The sequence below is a fragment of the Pygocentrus nattereri genome, chromosome 16, assembly GCF_015220715.1.
Source record: "Pygocentrus nattereri isolate fPygNat1 chromosome 16, fPygNat1.pri, whole genome shotgun sequence".
Classification (NCBI taxonomy): domain Eukaryota; kingdom Metazoa; phylum Chordata; class Actinopteri; order Characiformes; family Serrasalmidae; genus Pygocentrus; species Pygocentrus nattereri.
The window spans coordinates 7,599,409-7,613,862 of NC_051226.1; the positions used below are offsets into that span (position 1 = coordinate 7,599,409).

General features: G+C 39.5%; 1 protein-coding gene across 2 annotated transcripts in view; it reads right to left on the bottom strand.

The window, feature by feature from the left end:
• The window catches only part of si:dkey-247m21.3 (5-hydroxytryptamine receptor 4), a 41,293-nt gene that overhangs the window by 10,028 nt on the left and 16,811 nt on the right, over positions 1 to 14,454 (bottom strand). For both annotated transcript variants that reach the window (XM_017713319.2, XM_017713312.2), the window contains exon 6: positions 12,124 to 12,686. In XM_017713319.2, the coding sequence (XP_017568808.2) occupies positions 12,124 to 12,686 (563 nt within the window). The remainder of the gene's footprint in view (positions 1 to 12,123; positions 12,687 to 14,454) is intronic.

Here is a 14,454-nt window from a genome sequence, read left to right on the forward strand (position 1 = left end):
TTCCCAGGAGACTCTGGGAGATCACATGTCTGGTGACGATCAGCCACACACCTTTCTCTGGTCACAATCACCAGATTACTGACTCTCTACACCTGTGACAGGTGATCATGTGACTTAGTCAGTATAGTTCTTAAGCCTGGGCTTTAGCCAGCTCTCGTTGTGAGGTATTGCTTCATTCATGAACTTGCTGAGTGTTTTCTTTGTTTGCCTGTTCCTGAATTTGTGTCTGACCCTTTGCCTGTTCCTCAACCTTGATTTTTGCCTTGTCCTTTTGTCTTTGTCTACTTGATCTTGGATTACTGGTTTTGACCCTCCTGCTTGTTTTGTTTATTCTGAATGTTGGATGTATGTATTGGATGTGTGGTCTGATAAGTACTGTTCCGGTCTCCGTTTTTTGTTTGATCCCGTTTCTTTTTGGCGCTATGTCGGTCCCTCCTGTTTTACGTATTGGCTCTATGACCCTGGACTGTCTTAACCCTGATTTTGGATTTGCCCATAATAAATCTCGCTTGTCTCCGCACATGCGGCCGCCTCAACATCGCTCCCCATTGTTACAGGCATTTTCAAATGCTGTATAAAAGAGGGGGAAAAAAGGGGGAAGGTTTTGCTATGACAGTGATGAAATATATGTTTAACCCATTAAAATCCCAGGCTTATTACATACTAAGGCTGGGATTTTAACGGGTTAAACATGCAAACTGGCTGAGATATTCTTAGGCTTTAGAAGTGTGAAATAAAACTTTAGGCCTGCCGAAGGGCTCTGGCCACTTAAGGGGTTAAAGAAAAGTGTTCTGATGTTTGGGCTCTAACAGGTCACATGCTTTCATGAACATAATTACTGTTCCTGCTAACAGTGATCTGCGTGCTCTGCTGCGGACTGACTTAGTGAAGTGCTTTATATGCCCCTCTGCCAACACATTCTATGTTCTGCCTAGAGAACAGCCTGATGCCCTACTGTTCAGCAAACGACAAAGCACTGATCATTTTCCAACTGTACAAAATATCCATTTGGTAAATGTGTGCATTAATTTTAGCAGCCGAAATCTTCAGCGGACGTATATGATCGCACAAGCCGTGGCCGACTAGAGCTAAAGATGAACCAAGAAATATGGGTGGCTGAAAATATGCGGGGGCATTACGAATGTGCTCAGACACATCAAACTCAAATAAACCTTTGCAAATCTCATTTTGATATACAGATCAAATCAAACCACAGCCAAATAGCTTGATCATTTAAAAACATCCCAAACATCTGTGATAAATAGATCTAATCCCTGGAGGATATAGATCCCTTTCTGAACCTAAGTTCTCACATACTTGTGAAATCGGTGCACATTTTGTACAGAAAAGGACGTGAAATAGCCCCTTCCTAGCCACTGGCGGCTCGAATTACACAAGCAGTGATAGTAGAATAGCAAAGAGAAATACTGGCCCATGTTTCAGTTCAGCTGGGCCAAGTCCCTGTTTCACCTAAATGTTCTAATAATCATCTCTGACAAGTTTGGCAGCGCTTTTACATTAGATCCATATGCATCCAGGCCCCATCAGGCCAAATCCTGTGCTATTGGAGTTGATTTGTATATAAAAGTTTGTCATTTGCTTGAAGTGAAGCACAGATTACTGAACTCTAGGTATGAGAAACTTGATAGGCCTGAAAACATGATGTCATAGCTCATTGCAAAGCATTATACAAGGTGAACCATTCATTAACATTCAAAAAGTCATATTTTCTGCTGTTTTCTTTGAACAGTCAGAGTTTATCACTTCGTCAGCGAAGCCTAAATGGGTTTCCACAGTTCTGCACTAATACGTAAATTAGATGTTTGGCAGTTCCAACTCGATTCAGCCATGTAAACAAAGCTCAGCACACGTCCATGCCATGTGTCACATTGGAAGGCACTGATAGAACTGGATCTGGGCAGTGGTTGCTCAAAAGGTGGGATTTAACAACGAAACCCCACAGATTCTTACAGCAGAGGAAAGGAACACTGCCACAAGTTTGGCACCGATTAGTATTATAGTGCCAATTTATATAACAAATATGAGACCTGAAAAACGTGTTGAGAAGTTGAAAAAATTCTCTAAACAGGACAACTCAAGTTTCCTTCCGGTCCACTCGAAATGAGTGATATATTCCTGAAACATGCTAATCATGTATAGTCAAAGCAACCGAAAATGAGGCATTCACTCCAAGCACTATAAATTAATGTTATAACCAGAATTTATTTGACATGGCGTTAACCTGGAAAAGCTGGATTTATTGCCCCAGAGATTAAACCTGCCCCAGTTCTGACCAAAAATGGAAACATCATCCTTAGCGGTGGATTACAGAGGATACCTTTCAAATGCAGCTTGCCAAGATCGAATATCATTCATCTACAGTTCATCAGCACATTCAAGCTTTCAGAGCAGGCTGAAATGGGTAGACAGATTCCACAATGCTATCTGAATTGCAGGGTTTATTCTTTAAGTTTCTGCCTTTTGAATAAGAGATTGCAGCAAAAGTAGCAAATCAAGATAATCTCAGTACCATGAAGCGATCACGTTACTGATGAGACACTGAGATTGGAGTTTTGTCCGAAGTAGAGCAGCACCTCGCGCATGAGAACAAATGCTCATTCAAATGTTTATTTTCACACCAAAGCTATTAAACTTGCTCCATTATCTATTAGAGCAGACCATCTGAGCAAACCACCACTTTCACACACACACACAAACGCACTCACCCACTCACCCACCAACCTAACAGCACCCCTTGAATTAAAGAATTAATGTGAGATAGCAGTGCTGCTTTTATAACGATCCCGTTTGCTGCACATGCTCATATGATTTTTTATTCTTTTTTTTTTCACTTAACAAGAAGATTAAAAGATTCTACCAACTGTAGAGAGGAATTTTGGTTAAGAATTGAGTTGCTTTAACTAAATAGAGTTTATTAGACCTAAACTAAAAATAATTGCTTCTAAATTAATTTACAGTTATGCGGTTTTTTAGATAGGTGGATGAAGCATTGTTACCTCAAATGAGTATAAACCCCTGCAAACTGTATTACAAAATAGCTGTTCATAATCATGACAATGGTACTCAGATTGCAAGCAAAAATATAGTTTTAAATCTTTTCTGAAGTAGAAAAGCATATTTTAGCACAGTCTAACACAAAACCCAACATATTGTCGCCGTCCAAAGAAAAACAAGTATCTCCAAAATAGTAACTTACAGGAGAGGGCAAAAAGTTCTTTCATTTCACTGTAAGTTAATGTACTGAGAATATTGGAGCATTTCTATTGGTCATACAATGTAAAGGATAACTGAGCTGACCTCAAATGATGCAGAAAAGTAAAAACTGCAAAAAGAAAAAAAGAAAACAGAAAGCAATGATTTAAAAATCCACCTGACCTGCACTCAAATAAAAACAGAACAAAGACAATCAAGCACCTTCAACACATTCCAAAAAAAGTTGTGATGGGGTGATTTAGGTTTAGGAACATTGTGAAACATTCAAAAACATTTTGAACAGGTGATGCAGTCAAAAGAGGAGCATCCAAGAAAAGTCAAGTCCCTTACGAGAAAGATGAGTCGAGGCTCGCCGCTTTGCCCAAAAATGTGTCAGAAAATAGTACAGCACTTCAATAAAGAACAATGTTCCTCAATGGTAGTTCACACTCTACGGTGCGTATCATCAAATGATTCAGGAAATGTCTGAATGCCTATAATCTTAGATCTTTCAGACAGCACTGCATTAAAAACCAGCAAGCTTCTGTGATGGATATCACCATCGGTAATACTTTGACAAACTGTTGTGAATAGGCAGAATTTGTTGCTGCATCCACAAATGGAAGACAAGACTGTACGATGCACAGTGGAAGCCACAGGTCAACAACAGCCAGAAATATTGCCATCTTCTCTAGACTCAAGCCCATTTAAAATGAACTGATGCACATTGGAAACATGGATTGTGGTCCGATGAGTCACAACCTTTGTGTTGTGTTCTCAGTGCCAAAGAAGAAAAAGAACAACCAGATTGTTACCAGCATAAAGTTCAAAAGCCAGCGTCTGTCATAGTTTGGGGATGTATTAGTGCCCATGGGATGATATGACTTGCTCATTTGTAAAGACACTATTAACGCTGAAAGAAAATATTCACATTTTGGAGCAATAGATTGAGCACTATTGGGTGACATCTCACATCTTCATTTTGTTTAAAATTTTTTGTATAATTTGAAAACATCAGTTACTCTTTAGACTATGTTAACATTTAATGATGAATAGACCAAAAGAAATAATCCAACATTACATGGAAAAATCATTTTCCGTTAACTTCCATTTAAAGTTAAGAATATTTTTTCTTTCGCTTGTTAAATTACCTTTTTGTAGATATAAGGATTTCACCAGACATTGAGGATATGCTGCCTTCTAGACAACGTCTTTTTCGGAAATTGTATGACCTGGAAAAGCTGGGTTTATTGTTTCAGAGATTAAATCTGTTCCAAACAGAATATCTTTTATCTACAATTCACCACCACATTCAGGCTTTCAGAGCAGGCAAGGGACACTCATGCTTTCAACATAACACCAAGCCACATTTTGCATGCGTTACAACAGCATGGCAGCGAAATGAGAGAGTGTGGGAGCAATACTGGCCAGCCTGCCGTCCAGATCTGTCTTTCATTGAAAAGGTGTGGTTCATTATGAAGCTCAAAATACAAACACAAAAACCCTGTATGGTTGCACAGCTGAAGATTTTTACAAAAGAATCATATAAAATTTCAAAGTGGGATCACTTCGCATCTAACACTGGTTTAAAAATGATCCTGTTCCACCATTTTTGGAACATGTTGCAGGCATCCAATCTGGAATGAGTGTATATTTGAAAAACAAGAAAAAAAACAGGTAAAGTTTGATAAGGAAAAAAAAATGGATAGGGTTTGTAGAATCAAGGGGGTCATATTCTAAAAAAAATATGATTTGTTGTTTGTACCTTATAGAACCCGAAAATACTGTTGAAATGTGAAATTTACCTCTGCTTAGAGGTGAAAACTCACGAACTGTTGTACAATGGCCCCAGTCTTCATGTAGACCGTAGGCTTCACTGCAACAGACCAATAATGTAAACTACTATTTGCATATTCCGGCCTCAGACGAATATAGATGACCAACAAGTGAGCACAGAGCCAAAACTGCTACCATGTTTTGCTAACAAGGATAGAGCATGATTAAGCAAGGCCATGTTAAATGTGCTTTGCAATAAAAGAGGTGCTTGAAAGCTTCATATCATGCCAGTACCCTCAGTGGGACGTTTCATTTTGTTTGGCTGCTGTGCCTGGGGCTCCCTGCTGTGAGAGAATTACAGAAATGGCTAATGAAAATGTACACCTGGGTGTGTAACGCCCTTTAAAGCAACATGTGCATTGCAGAAATGTCTTGAAAAACAGATACAGCTACAAATACACAATAGCAAAATACACAATAGACAGAAATGCCCTGAAAAACTGATAATGACATATACAGAAACGTAATTTTTATTGAATAAACAATAACACATACATTCAACAGGCCACGAAAATTATTTTAAAGAAAATGGAAAAATGAAAAATATGGGCCCTTCAAGAGATATTAGATGTTTCAGAGATGCTAGTTATATGCTGCCTACATAAAGGCCTTTTATGGTGATGCTATATGGTCAAAAGAGCCGAGTGGACGTGTCCAGCAGAACATAATAAAAGAAATTACTCAAAAATGCATGACTCTGCGATTCCAACAGATACTATCACTCCACACAAACCCCACAAACCCCTGGTCTTTGTGCCTTAAACAGTTTACCAAGAGGCAGACCATTATAAGTGTACTTATAGTCACTGCAGTGTTCCAAGGCAATTAACCATTCAAACACTGAGCTGTTCTATCGTAGTTTTCACAGTAATCTCTTAGAGTAATCGCGCACACTTTGCAGCATACTTTACAATGCTTGATTCTTATCTAAATGCTGAAATGTTCATGTCTTTGTTCAGTTCAATAGCAGCCAGGTTTGTAGTGCAGGTTGCTACAACATTACCAGGGCTGGAATCAATCTTAGCTCTAATAACTGCATCAACCAGCAGTGAAAGCTTGTAAAAGCATGTTGTAAAATCAATAGCAAACATTAAACTCTATGCTCCTGTTAACCTACTTCCAAGGTCTCATGTCATCAGACTGCTGAAAAATGTATTTGCAGTCTGTCAGAACTGAGGGGGGGGGGGGGGGGGGGGGTTTGTTCCAGACACTTTTAGTTCTATAGGCCTGTAATTGAATACAGTGGTATCTTATTGGGTCTGATGGCTCTCCTCACTTCCAATCAGACTCGTTTAAATAAGCCTCCATAGCGAGTAGCATTAGGTTTATGGTGAATCAGCTTGTAAAGTGGAAACTAAAAGTCAAAAGTCATAATAATAATAATAATAATAATAATAATAATACACACACATTTTTAAGCCGCTTCTCCCTCACGGTCGCAGGGGGTGCTGGAGCCTATCCCAGCTGTCAATAATAATAATAATAAAATAATAATAATAATAATAATAATAATAACAACCATCATTATCACAATCCTCTTCTTCTACATCTTCCACACAAGGGTTAATTATTATTCATTATTATTATTATTATAATTATTTACATGCATTACAGGAATGTTCAGGTCAGTTGTACAGTTATCAGTAAAAGTTTGAATATTTTTTTAACTTGTTTTGTTGATTTTCCAAGTGAAAGTAAGTTAACACATCCTCTACACAGAACAAACTTTAATATGGCTTTTTTTAGTGCACAATTTCTTTTTTATTTGATTTAACATATGATTTTGAGCTTAGCACATTAGAATAAAAAAATTAAATGTGCCATAACCTTTTTACAGACCACATTTTATAGTTTTTTTTACCCCATCATGTTATATTCAACAAATAAACAGTAACTGTGCACTAAAATGTGCGAGCATTTGTTCTCTGTAGAAGATGCATATTTATTTTCACAGTACGTATAAACTGACCAAACTTTTGTATGCCATCTTGTTTTGTTGAATGCCTGTGGTTTCAGAGAACATGCTGGTGGTGATACATGACTGGTAAACTCGGGATGCTGAACCTGCCTGTGTTTGCCACAAGTATTTAGGATTTTGTCAGCAGTAACCTTGGAAATTCACAAGTTTACGAGACCCATCTGAACATGCTACCTACAAAAGCATATACTTTTCTTACATTAAATTGATATAAAACAGAACAAATCCATGAAATACTAAATTCCCCTGCACTACTCAACCAGTCATTTATCACGATAACAACATTGGTGGTAATTACAATGAGGTAATATTGCTAACGTGTTGAGATGCGCGTAAAAACATAACCTAACCTAACCGTAGGTCATATTCTGTTCCCCACCTACTGTAGTTTGATGTAAGGTTCAAGACTACGCAGCTGCCAAACGAAAGTGCACAGTGATCAAGATAACCTCCCAGCAGTTGAACCATTAACCAGACAAACCAGAGCTAACAGGACATCTTTATGGCATGCCATAATAACAAGATCCCTAATCTAAAAGAGCATCATAAAACACTTTAGCACTTGGTCATGTCCTGTTTGAGGTGCCATACGCCCACATTATGTCAGACACACACATCTACATGCCCAGCTGGAGTCATGCAATCCTATTTATCTAAGTTCCTAGGGAGATTATGGAGTTTCAGTGGGAATATTTGACATACAGCAGACTAAATGCACGAGGTGTACTATCTAATCTCATCTGGTCTTTCCTCAGTAACCCCTCATTGTTCAGTTTGGCGTCTATTTTATTTAATTGCAATGCAGTTACTCTGCAGTTTGTCAATTAAAGCTTATTTAACAGTTATTTTGGACAGCATCTTACAAAAAAACTGGTCAAGCAAACTCACGAACAACAGTTTTTGGCCCCAGTCCTTCATTACTCATTCTTGGCATAAACAAAGTGCACAGCCTTCTGCTTAAACCAGTAAGTACTCCGGTTGTAGCTGCCTCTCACTGCATGCAAGTCCAAAGTTCCTCTCATAGATGTAAAGCTTTGCCAGGCACATCTACCTAAGCATGTGTGCACGTTCACTTTCACTAATCACACCACCCCAAATCTCAAGAAGAACAGCAGCGGCCCTTTACTGAGGGAGTCATTTTTAAACCATTACAAGTTAAAATACATGTTATATCTGTTACAAGCTTCAAATATATCATGGAATGTCTCTTACGGGCTTGGAATTTCTGTTTAATCCAGAATGGCCACAAAATGTGCATGTGAGTCACACTTAGCTTAGCACTAACATACTACTAGAATCCACTATGGGCGCTAGCAGAAATTAACATTATCGTAAAGGTATTTTTCTTTGTTTTCTGACTGAATTTTTACATTTGTGGTCCGAACCCGAAGGCTTAGCTCTAATAGTCATAGTTTAACATTTGTACTATAATGCAATGACTACTCAAGATTTTAACAGATATAACATATATAGTGCTTGGTGCATACGTTGAGCATAATGCATATTAATGTGAGAAATAACTGGTAATTCTGAGAAATTATTGCGTTGTTGCACCACATACTGCCAAATATTACTTTATTAATTTATATTACTTGCAAATGCAATATGTGTCACGATTGGCTATTCCCACTCCCCATGTGCTTTTTGTTTACCTTTTGATAGTCCACGTGTTTTCTTTGTTTCGATTTTTTTGGTCCAGCCCCCTTGTTTAGTGACTCCGCCCCTGATTGTTTTCACCTGTCCCTCGTCATCCCTGTGTTGTATTTAAGCCTTGTGCTTTGCCCTTTGTTTTGTTGGTCTTTGTTTGATGTTTGTTTGATGTTTGTTGGGTGTACTGTTCGAAGTGTATGTATTGTTTGAAGAGTTTTGTTTGTTTCTGGTCTGTTTGGAGGTTTGTGTTCATTTTGTCACGTCTGTCCCTCCTGCTCTCCGTATTGGCCATCTGACCCTGGACTGTTTTGACCATGACCCTGGATTTGCCCTTAGTGAAAGTCGCTTATCTCAGCACCTCCTCGCTCCACGTTACAATATGTACAAACTTAAGGCTTGGTGCTAAAGCGCTGCTGAATTACTGCACCACAGCGACCCTCACATGCTTCAAGAACAAAATAGAAAAGAAAAAAAGGCTGTGATTGACACAAAAAGTGGTCTGTGGGTGGTTGGGGCTAGGGTGGGGGGTGTCGTCGTGTTAGATGGCGGCCAAAAGAGGAAACAGATATGTGAAATGGTGCATGAGGGTTTTTTCCTCCATCTCTCCAGCACCTCTAATCGTCACAGTGATAATGAAGCTGGTGAGAAAGAGCCCTCCTGGAGCAGTTTTGTGGAGGCTGAGCCCCCCTCTTCCCCTCTCCCCTGGCTTTGCTTCTGCTGCTGTTGCACCAGCACTGAGTCAGGCTGAATGGCCTGTGCCTCTCCACACAAAGTGCAACTCTTAATCCTTACTTTGTGAAACACTGAAAGCAGCATTGATATAAAACACTTTGGTGGGAAACGGATTAACCCTTTAAGCTGAAGTCTCATTATTCAGGTATTAATCTTAAGTCGTATTATTCAGTATAAATTGTTCGATACTTAAGAAATGAAATTAATATGTGTGCTAAAAGAGTGAGCAATTGAAGTGTGAGGGCTGTTTCAGTTTAAGGATTCAAAGACCCCAAATGAAGAAAAAAAAGGTTTTCGTCAAAAAAGACCTGGAGCTCTTTAAACAATACATGAGCAAATGTGCATTTCAAGATGTTCTGAACTGCTAAACTACATTAAAAACAACCAGTCTACTGTCATAAATGCTGTGGTCCATAAGCTGCCCTGTTCCTCATTCAAATAACGAGATTTTATCAATGTTAATTATGCTAATTATACCAGGTAATGTATTTCAAGAGGGCTCTCTGCTGAGTGGCCTACTGTCCTCAAATGATCAAAGAAAATACTTAAATGCTAGATTCTTTGATCAGATCATCATGAATGTACAAAAAACACCAGTGAATGCTGCCCATTTATACCAAGAAGAACATGGATTAATGCAGCTCTCCTGTTAAAAACATCAACAGCATCACAGCAGACATATTAACACACCACTTGGAATGTCTTGCAGACAGTTTCTGCTCTGGTGTCAGTAATTAAACGCAAAATAAACACATCTGCTTTGAGTCTCATATATTTTTAAACACATGGGCAGCAGGGAATTTAAGGAATATTTGTTTTTGTATTTCCTGATTATGTCATTTTAAGAGTTATGTTGTACCCAATAAATACCAAGATGCAGCAAACTTACAAACCATAAGGAAAGGTCCACGGATGAACAAGCTAATAACAATAAAATGTGGGGAATACCCACAAATAATAATTGTAAAAAAACAAACCATAAAGACCCACCCACTGTAATGGCACATAAACCTATTCTACGAGAAGAAGGCTTCAAAAACCACGAAGACCAGCACGACTGTGGTAATGGGTCTTATCACGGCAGCATGAAAGGTCACAACATCCAACTTCCAATTTGTTTGGAAGGAAAAAAATTCACATACAAGTAAAATAAATGCACAAATAAAACGGGAAGAAAGGGGCTTTTAAGATGTCTGCACTCTTTTACACACCACATAAAGTTCTGGAGCGAAGGACACTCCATAGTCACACCCTTCCACCATGATGTCACATAGCCCAGCTCTGCTTCTCCAAAGCCGTGTAGTAATGTCTCATTACAGCAACTAAAAAACAATATGACACCACGGAGTCGGAAAAAAAAATGTGGAGACTAATTTCAGGTCACCGCCCCTCTGAGACAACTCTGCCCGCCTCAAAAATTCCGACATTCCTCCAGGTTAGTTATGTCTTAGATTCATTCTGTGTCCCACACATCAGTTTTGCATTAGCCTCATGGCTTTAACCCTTTTAACTGTAACCCTAATATTCAATCTAAGGGTTTCTTATCTAGTACCTACTATGAATTAGCCTATCCAAGCTCCGTCCATGATCTTTCATTGTAGGGCTGCATGATAACTTGTGTTTTTACCATTACATGGGCTGCGATGACAGAACAGACCAAATTACCTCAGCACCAGGGTCACGTAATTAGATTGGTGGGAATGTAGCATTAGAACCAACAAATGCTTTCATGTGCTGGGCTTGAACGTTGCTTAACTATTTGGCTAAATGACTTAAGATGCAATGCACAGCTCAAACACTGCACTTTATTAAACTACCAACCTCTAAAAATACTACAAAAGTGACGACTTTAAGTGTGCACAAAATGTGTGCAGCAGTAATGGCTCCTGTTAATGACTCCTGTTACAACAAACCTGCAACACCATAAGAAGCCATCTAAGGAATTAAACATCCTTTTGTTTTGTAGGCCTATATATTTATTTGCTTCATGGAATGCTGACTGTCTTATAGCCTTACAATGCACAAAAATTGCTTGTAGTTCTGATGCAAGTAGCTATGAGTTTTTAATGACTCATTATCATTTAATTTGACAGAATTTTAGTGGACTAGTTTAGCTTAGTTTCAATACAACTACATAGTCCAACTTGGTAATACACTATTTTAAACAGCAAACTCAACGTTATGCAGCAACTCTAAAGAAAGTGCATTCCAATTTCTCACCAGTGTGAGTGGGCTTTATATCAACATTCTGTAAAGCTTGTCCATCTTCACCACAGTTGCGTTTGTGGGCGGAGCTTGGTATGCCAGTAGTTCAGGAGCTAATTGAAATGATATTTCTTGAGGTATTTCCTAGCTGTGCACGCTCACATTTCGGACCATTCCTCTACATGTCATGTGTTTTGCACAAACATCCCAGGCATCCCGAGGCGTTTGTCATAAACCAGAACAATAGTAGGACATTCATTTGCTCTGCACTGCCATAGGCAAAGTTGAAATGAGCATGAATTAAAGCGCAAAATTACCACAATGAGCTTGTATCTACTACACATAACGAATGTAGTGTCTGTCTCTGCTCGACCCACAAAGATGACCCTGCTAACCCTTAAAGATAAGGCTTTCATATGTTAGATAATCTTTCATCTCCTTTCTCCCAGAACTCATTTCTGGAAGAACAGTGTGTTCGGTGGGGGGGGGGGGGGGGGGGGTTACTGTACCTGAGCGCGATGGAGGTGCCATTGACAGACGCTGAGTAAGGTCTGCTGGGACTAAAGCTTCCCTGCCGGGCATAGCGCTCATCCCCACAACACAGGATCATGAGGAAGGCTCTGCGAAAAGCCCGGTTCAGAAAGGCATAGAGGAATGGGTTCAAGCCAGAGTTAATATAGCCCAGCCATAGCCACATCGTCCACATCTGCCAAGGCACGCTGTACTGGATGAAGGGGTCCACTATGTTGGTGATGAAGAATGGAGCCCAGCATAGGCAGAAGCAGCCCATGATGACCGCCAGCGTTTTGGCGGCCTTTGTCTCAATCTTCATGCGGCTTGAGCCCTGGTGGTCATGGCTGTAGTAGGACACAGGAGCGGATCCAGCACGCTGCAGCGTCCCAATCTGACGTGCATGCTCCATGGCAGTCACGTAGATGCGCTGGTAGGCAAGAATCATTAACCCTAAGGGCACGTAGAAGGCAACTGCTGAGCAGATGAGAGCATAGGGCCGGTTCACCAAGAAAACGCAGGATGTCTTGTTTGTGCCATGGCTGAACTTCCTCTCCTCAATCTAGAAAATGGGACAAACATCACAAGCCATTACAAAAACACATATAGCAATCTACAGAATATGAGATTGGATTTACATTAGGAATTCAAAAGGCATCAATCTGAAGCTGGCAATTCAACTTCATCCACTCTGGAAAGATACGATCACTCATAAAGGAACAAACTAACTCAAATTCTCAGGCTATATCATATAATTCTGTATAAAATACATACATAAAAATCCACCAAACCCACACCATCGCAAAGAGCTTGCGAATCTGAATTCTGATGATGCCACAGTCATCCTTGGCTGAGTTTCCAGGACCGAATAACTGGCCTTGCTGCTCTTTGGGTTTACAGGACGGCCCCCTCTCTCTATCGTTCAGTTCAGTTTGTTAGCACACACAGAGAAATGTGTAGTTAGTGCTGTTTTTCAAGCAGATTCAACTGCCATTCATGTAGCGAGATGGAGAGGCCTAGCTAGTAGGTGGGAACGGGCACTAATTAAATTGAGTGGACAGTCCACAAATTTTATTCCAGTGCAGAAAACGAGAGGACAGACGAGCAATCCTACGTCGCAGGAGCAGAAGCTTGAAATATGTGAGTCACAGCTAAGCTTAACTCTTCAGTGTTTATCTCAAGTACTTTGAACTGTACTAAAATAAACTGCAGTGAAGATTTCGTGATGTACTGAACCATCTTCTTATCAAATTCTTTTCACATATGACAGTTAGCATAGTTCATCTCTGCGCTAAACAAAACCATCTCCACTTTAATTCGTTTAACTTCCTCCTATTTATAGTAAGCCTACTGTTCTGCATCAACAAGATAATAGAAAAGACACTGTGATCTTTTTAAGTCAGAAAGACTCCAACCAATTGTACTGTAGTAAGTGCTCATCACCAACAGCACATATCTGGTGATACCTGGGTCACAGGAGTAGCGCTGACCTCTGCAGAAACCAGTCTTTTTTGTACCTGTGTAAGGTCTTCCTGTCAGTTTCACAACTGGGCTAAAATTTTGAGTGCTCACTGAAATTCGCATTTCAGTATTTCAGTATTTCAGTATTTCAGGCTCAGTGTAAATGTGAACTGCACTCCTAAAAATAAAGGTGAAAAAAGGTAAACCATTTTTCGCTCCCTAAAAAATCTTTCAAAGGACAGTTCTAAATAAATTATTTTGTAAATGAGATGTGGAAGCATCAAAAAAACTTTTAGGCCCAATTCCATTTCACCCTTCGCCCCTACCGCTTAGCCCTTAGCCGTCTGGTTTGTGCACTCACGTCTAGGTTTAGGGTGTCCCGAATTTTGTTGAGATAGAAGGGTGGGGCGAAGTGTCAGGGCTGCATGACCACCAAACGGAGGTTTTTCAGAGACTCACTCCAAACAGAGTGTTACGAGAAAAAAAAAAAAAGAAAACCAGCAAGATGTCTGAACAAGTGACCAAAGAAACACACAAATGTAAATATTTTCTACATGAAAAAATGACGATATCAATTGTTTTATCTTAGTTTAATGTCAATTCAATATATTGTGGTCCTTTTCTTCATAACAAGCATAAAACACTGCTAATAGTATGTTAATGTTTCAATAGCTATCTAGCTAACTTTCCCGTTCCACCTTAAATAGTCAAGCAGTTCTGAGGACCACTGAAGGCGGAACAGGAAAATTCGAACAAGATGCTGCCGAATATCTGACTTCAGCTTCATATCACCACAGAATTAGCGGTGGGCGATGGTGAATAATTGCCTTATAGCCCCTCTTTGAAGGCCTATGATGCCCTAAATGTAA